The sequence below is a fragment of the Procambarus clarkii genome, chromosome 28 (assembly GCF_040958095.1).
Source record: "Procambarus clarkii isolate CNS0578487 chromosome 28, FALCON_Pclarkii_2.0, whole genome shotgun sequence".
Lineage (NCBI taxonomy): Eukaryota > Metazoa > Arthropoda > Malacostraca > Decapoda > Cambaridae > Procambarus > Procambarus clarkii.
In genome coordinates, this window is record NC_091177.1 from 43,964,850 (window position 1) to 43,975,108 (window position 10,259).

The 10,259-nt window shown below is 43.3% G+C and overlaps 1 protein-coding gene across 1 annotated transcript; it reads left to right on the forward strand.

Annotated features, from left to right (window-relative positions):
* Positions 1-4,089: 4,089 nt before the first annotated feature.
* Positions 4,090-6,744, forward strand: LOC123755155 (uncharacterized histidine-rich protein DDB_G0274557-like). Its single transcript, XM_045737636.1, has 2 exons — positions 4,090-4,103; positions 6,135-6,744. The coding sequence occupies exons 1-2, from the start codon at positions 4,090-4,092 to the stop codon at positions 6,742-6,744; spliced, it is 624 nt and encodes a 207-aa protein (XP_045593592.1).
* Positions 6,745-10,259: the final 3,515 nt, after the last annotated feature.

Here is a 10,259-nt window from a genome sequence, read left to right on the forward strand (position 1 = left end):
GAGCTGTTATCATCACCTGCCTCATCATGAGACTAACAAACTAGGTTTGTTGTAGGGAATTAGTCAGTATAGATTCTCATAGACTACGGCGGTTTGGAGAGTTGGGAGTCCGACGGTACTCGACCTGACCCGGGAGCATGGGTCATCTCTCCTGGGATTACCGGTTAACATTACAATATGACCGTCGCCTTTGTCTTAAAGCAACGTTATATGGATTATTTAACAGAATTCAGTAATTTTGAGAAATTCAAGTCTTCATTCAAATTGTATTCAATAGTATACCTGTTTAAGTATCAAGAGTATTCTCAATTGTCGGAATACTGAGTAAGTCACCGTCAGTGACGTCACTAGCAGAGGACTAGCCTCTGGATGAATCTTGACGACCCTGGGTCAAGGGTCACCAAAGCCCTCCATATTTAGTAATTCTCAAAGGTCAAATAGCCATATTGTAATTGTAAATAGCCTTTCCCTAAGATGCCTGAACGAGTACCAGCAGTTTACAAGAGTTCAACCATCTGGGTTGTTCAGTACAACAGGGATTAGTTGTTCAATTTAAACCCTGCTTAGTAAACTAGTAACCTGGCGTAGGCATACCCCTCTAGCCTCAGTAGTGGGGAGAACGAGGTAGAATCAGTATGGTCTCGGTCAACAACGGGAGAGGTCATCCACCTTCACCTCTCCAAGAAGATCAGCATAACATCAGCTGGTCGCACTGGCAAGGTATAGTTGCTACGTTTTTGTATAGGGAATAATTCACTTTTGCCGCGATAGGGAGTGTTCAGGTATAGGGAGTGTTCAGGTATAGGGAGTGTTCAGGTATAGGGAGTGTTCAGGTATAGGGAGTGTTCAGGTATAGGGAGTGTTCAGGTATAGGGAGTGTTCAGGTATAGGGAGTGTTCAGGTATAGGGAGTGTTCAGGTATAGGGAGTGTTCAGGTATAGGGAGTGTTCAGGTATAGGGAGTATTCAGGTATAGGGAGTGTTCAGGTATAGGGAGTGTTCAGGTATAGGGAGTGTTCAGGTATAGGGAGTGTTCAGGTATAGGGAGTGATCAGGTATAGGGAGTGTTCAGGTATAGGGAGTGTTCAGGTATAGGGAGTGTTCAGGTATAGGGAGTATTCAGGTATAGGGAGTGTTCAGGTATAGGGAGTGTTCAGGTATAGGGAGTGATCAGGTATAGGGAGTGTTCAGGTATAGGGAGTGTTCAGGTATTGGGAGTGTTCAGGTATAGGGAGTGTTCAGGTACAGGGAGTGTTCAGGTATAGGGAGTGTTCAGGTATAGGGAGTGTTCAGGTATAGGGAGTGTTCAGGTATAGGGAGTGTTCAGGTATAGGGAGTGTTCAGGTATAGGGAGTGTTCAGGTATAGGGAGTGTTCAGGTATAGGGAGTGTTCAGGTATAGGGAGTGTTCAGGTATAGGGAGTGTTCAGGTATAGGGAGTGTTCAGGTATAGGGAGTGTTCAGGTATAGGGAGTGTTCAGGTATAGGGAGTGTTCAGGTATAGGGAGTGTTCAGGTATAGGGAGTGTTCAGGTATAGGGAGTGTTCAGGTATAGGGAGTGATACTTCATTTAGGTCTTGTTTAGATTTGTCAACACGTGGTGGCAGCCAGCGGTCACACTCAGCCCAGACTATACGTGAGTTAACCCCATTTTTGGTGTTGAAAGTTTAGTTTTAGAGAACACAAATATTCTTAAACGCAATACATATTATATGACACGATGGAACCTTGCGCTCAACACTCGTTCAAAATGACTTTTAATATATAATAACAATGCTCATCGTTTTATTAAATAATAGAAGCCAAAGAAGAAACAAATTTTGATACTTATATGGATTTATAAGCAAAATATATTTTCATAAATTGATACAGTTAAAAGCGTCATATGTCGCTAATCAAATCCAATAATATGCCATCAGCCACTCCTGAGGAGAGAATGGTGACGCCACTATCGTGGGAGGCCAGATTATATGTTGGTTGGTTAATAGTGATATACGAATTGTGGTTTTTGGTTCATTAACTACATTTATAAGGAACTGTACATAATATTCACAAAAATACCCGATTTGAAATGTTTCATATATATACCTAATTTAGCATAAATATGTTTAATATTGAAACTTCAAAACCATCCCAATTAAGAGAATAAACAATATTGTTATTTTTATTATAATATTAATCCATTTAATCCAGAAAGGCAGCCATTTTTTATAGTATAGATCATATTTTGTTGCTTATTTATCAATTATCTCTTTATGCCGAAATGCTGTTGAAAGAATAATTGATCATAACTATTCTTTGGGCCATTAATATTGTCAGGTATTATGAGCTGGGTGTATCATGTTGGGATCTGCAAGCCTTTAGCGCACTGTAATTATATTAATGGACGAGATCAAGCGTAGCTTTAGACTTACCAATTTCTTATATGATAATATTACTTGGTGGAGATTAGTTCTTTCTATTAGTAAATTTGTTTACGCTGGTTTAATGGAAGTATTTCTCACAGGAATTCGGTTATATTAGTGTTACTCTCTGAGTTGATCCACTTGATGGTGTGATCAATGGTGTTTGGGAACAATTTAAGCGATTGTTAAAGTTGAATGGTCTGTATATGTGATTTTTTTTATTGCTGTGTTGAGGTTGCAAATGAACATTCAGGGCCAGGTATATGTCGCTGTGTTGAGGTTGCAAGTGAACATTCAGGGGCAGGTATATGTTGCTGTGTTGAGGTTGCAAGTGAACATTCAGGGCCAGGTATATGTCGCTGTGTTGAGGTTGCAAGTGAACATTCAGGGCCAGGTATATGTCGCTGTGTTGAGGTTGCAAGTGAACATTCAGGGCCAGGTATATGTCGCTGTGTTGAGGTTGCAAATGAACATTCAGGGCCAGGTATATGTCGCTGTGTTGAGGTTGCAAGTGAACATTCAGGGGCAGGTATATGTTGCTGTGTTGAGGTTGCAAGTGAACATTCAGGGCCAGGTATATGTCGCTGTGTTGAGGTTGCAAGTGAACATTCAGGGCCAGGTATATGTCGCTGTGTTGAGGTTGCAAGTGAACATTCAGGGGCAGGTATATGTCGCTGTGTTGAGGTTGCAAGTGAACATTCTGGGGCAGGTATATGTCGCTGTGTTGAGGTTGCAAGTGAACATTCAGGGCCAGGTATATGTCGCTGTGTTGAGGTTGCAAATGAACATTCAGGGGCAGGTATATGTCGCTGTGTTGAGGTTGCAAATGAACATTCAGGGCCAGGTATATGTCGCTGTGTTGAGGTTGCAAGTGAACATTCAGGGCCAGGTATATGACGCTGTGTTGAGGTTGCAAGTGAACATTCAGGGCCAGGTATATGTCGCTGTGTTGAGGTTGCAAATGAACATTCAGGGGCAGGTATATGTCGCTGTGTTGAGGTTGCAAATGGACATTCAGGGTCAGGTATATGTCGCTGTGTTGAGGTTGCAAGTGAACATTCAGGGCCAGGTATATGTCGCTGTGTTGAGGTTGCAAATGAACATTCAGGGGCAGGTATATGTCGCTGTGTTGAGGTTGCAAATGGACATTCAGGGCCAGGTATATGTTGCTGTGTTGAGGTTGCAAGTGAACATTCAGGGCCAGGTATATGTCGCTGTGTTGAGGTTGCAAGTGAACATTCAGGGCCAGGTATATGTTGCTATGATCCGACTTAAGACACTTAAATCATCTCAAACCATGAGTTTATTTTAATTCATCACAACCGTTCCAAGGACAATCTGCTCATCAAGTCAACCTTTACAAGAATCATGAGCATTGTTGAGTGTCTCTGCTGGTCGTTGAACTTAGGAACAAACTACACTACCACACTGCTACCAGTCCTGTTTGCTGAGGTGTGTTCACCACGAATTACAGTTTCATGTTTGCATCTAACAGTGATTTCTAAGTTATTAATTACTAATAGGATCTCTGAGTGAAAGATGGAAGATTTCCTCCACTCTCAAGTGTAACTGCAGCAAGAGTACTCTGAGAGAACACATAATGTATCATCATTAGAGTTAAGATAAAATATAGTGTTAAGAAGGTGGTACACAGATAATATAGATAACATTGTGCTTCACTTCGCAATGACATCACAAAGGTGTGATGTACTAGTGATGTCCGGTGTCTTAGGCCCAAAAGAACGTTGCTTCAAGTCACTCCACAACATCAAAATGCAAGTGCAAGCATTCTGGTTCACTGATGATAGAACCGCCACTGTGTTCCTCAGAATATATAGAATCATCGCAGGTGGTTCACAGAAAATAAAGAACCACTACCGTGGTATATATAAAACATAAGAGTCATCACAGTGGTTCATAGAAACCACACATTGCTCACAGTGGTTCATAGAAACCACACATTGCTCACAGTGGTTCACAGGAACCACACATTGCTCACAGTGGTTCATAGGAACCACACATTGCTCACAGTGGTTCACAGGAACCACACATTGCTCACAGTGGTTCACAGGAACCACACATTGCTCACAGTGGTTCATAGGAACCACACATTGCTCACAGTGGTTCACAGGAACCACACATTGCTCACAGTGGTTCATAGGAACCACACATTGCTCACAGTGGTTCACAGGAACCACACATTGCTCACAGTGGTTCACAGGAACCACACATTGCTCACAGTGGTTCATAGGAACCACACATTGCTCACAGTGGTTCACAGGAACCACACATTCCTCACAGTGGTTCACAGGAACCACACATTGCTCACAGTGGTTCACAGGAACCACACATTGCTCACAGTGGTTCACAGGAACCACACATTTCTCACAGTGGTTCATAGGAACCACACATTGCTCACAGTGGTTCACAGGAACCACACATTCCTCACAGTGGTTCACAGGAACCACACATTGCTCACAGTGGTTCACAGGAACCACACATTGCTCACAGTGGTTCACAGGAACCACACATTGCTCACAGTGGTTCACAGGAACCACACATTGCTCACAGTGGTTCATAGGAACCACACATTGCTCACAGTGGTTCACAGGAACCACACATTCCTCACAGTGGTTCACAGGAACCACACATTGCTCACAGTGGTTCACAGGAACCACACATTGCTCACAGTGGTCACAGGAACCACACATTGCTCACAGTGGTTCACAGGAACCACACATTGCTCACAGTGGTCACAGGAACCACACATTCCTCACAGTGGTCACAGGAACCACACATTGCTCACAGTGGTTCACAGGAACCACACATTGCTCACAGTGGTTCACAGGAACCACACATTGCTCACAGTGGTCACAGGAACCACACATTGCTCACAGTGGTTCACAGGAACCACACATTCCTCACAGTGGTTCACAGGAACCACACATTGCTCACAGTGGTTCACAGGAACCACACATTGCTCACAGTGGTTCACAGGAACCACACATTTCTCACAGTGGTTCATAGGAACCACACATTGCTCACAGTGGTTCACAGGAACCACACATTCCTCACAGTGGTTCACAGGAACCACACATTGCTCACAGTGGTTCACAGGAACCACACATTGCTCACAGTGGTTCACAGGAACCACACATTGCTCACAGTGGTTCACAGGAACCACACATTGCTCACAGTGGTTCATAGGAACCACACATTGCTCACAGTGGTTCACAGGAACCACACATTCCTCACAGTGGTTCACAGGAACCACACATTGCTCACAGTGGTTCACAGGAACCACACATTGCTCACAGTGGTCACAGGAACCACACATTGCTCACAGTGGTTCACAGGAACCACACATTGCTCACAGTGGTCACAGGAACCACACATTCCTCACAGTGGTCACAGGAACCACACATTGCTCACAGTGGTTCACAGGAACCACACATTGCTCACAGTGGTTCACAGGAACCACACATTGCTCACAGTGGTCACAGGAACCACACATTGCTCACAGTGGTTCACAGGACCACACATTGCTCACAGTGGTCACAGGAACCACACATTGCTCACAGTGGTTCACAGGAACCACACATTGCTCACAGTGGTTCACAGGAACCACACATTGCTCACAGTGGTTCACAGGAACCACACATTGCTCACAGTGGTTCACAGGAACCACACATTGCTCACAGTGGTTCATAGGAACCACACATTGCTCACAGTGGTTCACAGGAACCACACATTGCTCACAGTGGTTCACAGGAACCACACATTGCTCACAGTGGTTCACAGGAACCACACATTGCTCACAGTGGTTCACAGGAACCACACATTCCTCACAGTGGTTCACAAGAACCACACATTGCTCACAGTGGTTCACAGGAACCACACATTGCTCACAGTGGTTCACAGGAACCACACATTGCTCACAGTGGTTCACAGGAACCACACATTGCTCACAGTGGTTCACAAGAACCACACATTCCTCACAGTGGTTCACAGGAACCACACATTCCTCACAGTGGTTCACAGGAACCACACATTGCTCACAGTGGTTCACAGGAACCACACATTCCTCACAGTGGTTCACAGGAACCACACATTCCTCACAGTGGTTCACAAGAACCACACATTCCTCACAGTGGTTCACAGGAACCACACATTCCTCACAGTGGTTCACAGGAACCACACATTCCTCACAGTGGTTCACAGGAACCACACATTGCTCACAGTGGTTCACAGGAACCACACATTGCTCACAGTGGTTCACAAGAACCACACATTGCTCACAGTGGTTCACAGGAACCACACATTCCTCACAGTGGTTCATAGGAACCACACATTCCTCACAGTGGTTCACAGACGATGCAGAGTCATGACAGCAGTTAAAACACATGATTTAACTACCACCACAGTAATTAACAGATACTATAGAACCTTTTAGTGGTTCACAGAAAATACAGAGCCAATACCGTGGTTCACATTTAATGAAAAACTATCACAGCGTCAGTCATTTATAAATAATATAGAACCCCACAATGGTCACTTATTATATAACTATGACTGTGGTTCATAGATTGCAAAGAACCCCACAATGGTTCGCATAAAATACTGAACCGTCACAGTGGATCAAAGAGAAAATAGAACCATTTCAATGCTCTCAAGTCATTGCCAGTCCCTGACGAAGGACTTGTGATGATCTTAAACATTTCATAAGTATTGCTCGGAAGCTCAGTCACTGCATCTGAGTGATTGAAAACTCATCTTGAGACATCTTCATCCCACAGAGATGCAGTGGGCTGTTATTAAGATAACTCACTGCCATTACCAAGGAAAAATCTTTGCTCCAAAAATTCACGGAGAGATGACTTGAACTGAAGAAGCCAGAAATGAATTATCATAAAATTTGACTTTTTAAACTGGTAATGAATTCAGGGAATTTAGGATATGTGAGTTGGAGAAGGTTAGTGATGTCTGATGTACTGGTGATGTCTGATGTACTGGTGATGTATTGTGTACTGGTGATGTCTGGTGTTCTGGTGATGTATTGTGTACTGGTGATGTCTGGTGTACTGGTGATGTCAGGTGTACTGGTGGTGTCTGGTGTACTGGTGATGTCTGATGTACTGGTGATGTCTGATGTACTGGTGATGTATTGTGTACTGGTGATGTCTGGTGTTCTGGTGATGTATTGTGTACTGGTGATGTATTGTGTACTGGTGATGTCTGGTGTTCTGGTGATGTATTGTGTACTGGTGATGTCTGGTGTACTGGTGATGTCAGGTGTACTGGTGGTGTCTGGTGTACTGGTGATGTATTGTGTACTGGTGATGTCTTGTGTACTGGTGAAGTCTGGTGCTCCACCCCGCTGTGTGGGGGGGGAAGATGCTACGCTTATATTGATGGGGACGAAGATGGCGGGTGTATGTTGAATAAGTTTCATTGTTGAACGTGAGGTGTACTGGGAGGGTGTATCCTGGGGCGGGGGGGGGGGGGGGAGGGGGGGGGGGAGGAGGCTGGGTGTATTGGGCTTGTGCTTCCAGGGAGGGGGGGTGGAGGGGCGTGTTTCTGGGGTAGACGGGAAGAGCTTAATGACATAAAATCTATAATAAATGTAATATAATATAGCATGAATCATGTTTTTAAGAATAATCAACAAACATCTTATATACTGTGTTCTCACAGGAGCCTCACAGGAACAGCCCACGATAAAACTACCACCTGGAACTACCAATTGGTAGTTCCAGGTGGGCACTACCCACCTGGATAATTATTTAGTGTTCAGAAAATATTTAAGAATTATTAACCATCAAAACCTGAATAAGTTTACCGAGTACTCTCCGTTCTTTGTAATGATTTAAATCAGTTAATCAGACTGATAAGGGAAGTTGGTCAATGAAATTAAACAAAATGTATATATATACATGGACTGGATCTGGCGATATCTGTCATACGATAAAGTGGGTTACTATGACAACCATGATATATAACAATTTCAAGAAACGTTGATATCCTTTTTGTTACAAAAATCCTGTTTATTCAACCTCGGACTAATATTGAAATTATTATTCTCGAACTTAATTAGGATGCGATAATGTTGCTATAAGCAAAAGTGGTGAGTAGTGTAGATGGCTACAGTGATGAAGAGTGTGTAGTGTAGATGGTTACAGTGATGAAGAGTGTGCGGTGTAGATGGTTACAGTGATGAAGAGTGTGTAGTGTAGATGGTTACAGTGATGAAGAGTGTGCGGTGTAGATGGTTACAGTGATGAAGAGTGTGCGGTGTAGATGGTTACAGTGATGAAGAGTGTGTAGTGTAGATGGTTACTGTGATGAAGAGTGTGTGGTGTAGATGGTTACAGTGATGAAGAGTGTGAGGTGTAGATGGTTACAGTGATGAAGAGTGTGTAGTGTAGATGGTTACTGTGATGAAGAGTGTGTGGTGTAGATGGTTACAGTGATAAAGAGTGTGTAGTGTAGATGGTTACAGTGATGAAGAGTGTGTAGTGTAGATGGTTACTGTGATTAAGAGTGTGTGGTGTAGATGGTTACAGTGATGAAGAGTGTGCAGTGTAGATGGTTACAGTGATGAAGAGTGTGTAGTGTAGATGGTTACAGTGATGAAGAGTGTGTAGTGTAGATGGTTACAGTGATGAAGAGTGTGCAGTGTAGATGGTTACAGTGATGAAGAGTGTGTAGTGTAGATGGTTACTGTGATGAAGAGTGTGTAGTGTAGATGGTTACAGTGATGAAGAGTGTGTAGTGTAGATGGTTACAGTGATGAAGAGTGTGTGGTGTTGATGGTTACAGTGATGAAGAGTGTGTAGTGTAGATGGTTACAGTGATGAAGAGTGTGTAGTGTAGATGGTTACTGTGATGAAGAGTGTGTAGTGTAGATGGTTACAGTGATGAAGAGTGTGTGGTGTTGATGGTTACAGTGATGAAGAGTGTGTAGTGTAGATGGTTACAGTGATGAAGAGTGTGTGGTGTTGATGGTTACAGTGATGAAGAGTGTGTAGTGTAGATGGTTACAGTGATGAAGAGTGTGTAGTGTAGATGGTTACTGTGATGAAGAGTGTGTAGTGTAGATGGTTACAGTGATGAAGAGTGTGTGGTGTTGATGGTTACAGTGATGAAGAGTGTGTAGTGTAGATGGTTACAGTGATGAAGAGTGTGTAGTGTAGATGGTTACAGTGATGAAGAGTGTGCAGTGTAGATGGTTACAGTGATGAAGAGTGTGTAGTGTAGATGGTTACTGTGATGAAGAGTGTGTAGTGTAGATGGTTACAGTGATGAAGAGTGTGTAGTGTAGATGGTTACAGTGATGAAGAGTGTGTGGTGTTGATGGTTACAGTGATGAAGAGTGTGTAGTGTAGATGGTTACAGTGATGAAGAGTGTGTAGTGTAGATGGTTACTGTGATGAAGAGTGTGTAGTGTAGATGGTTACAGTGATGAAGAGTGTGTGGTGTTGATGGTTACAGTGATGAAGAGTGTGTAGTGTAGATGGTTACAGTGATGAAGAGTGTGTAGTGTAGATGGTTACTGTGATGAAGAGTGTGTAGTGTAGATGGTTACAGTGATGAAGAGTGTGTGGTGTTGATGGTTACTGTGATGAAGAGTGTGTAGTGTAGATGGTTACTGTGATGAAGAGTGTGTAGTGTAGATGGTTACAGTGATGAAGAGTGTGCAGTGTAGATGGTTACAGTGATGAAGAGTGTGCAGTGTAGATGGTTACTGTGATGAAGAGTGTGTAGTGTAGATGGTTACTGTGATGAAGAGTGTGTAGTGTAGATGGTTACAGTGATGAAGAGTGTGCAGTGTAGATGGTTACAGTGATGAAGAGTGT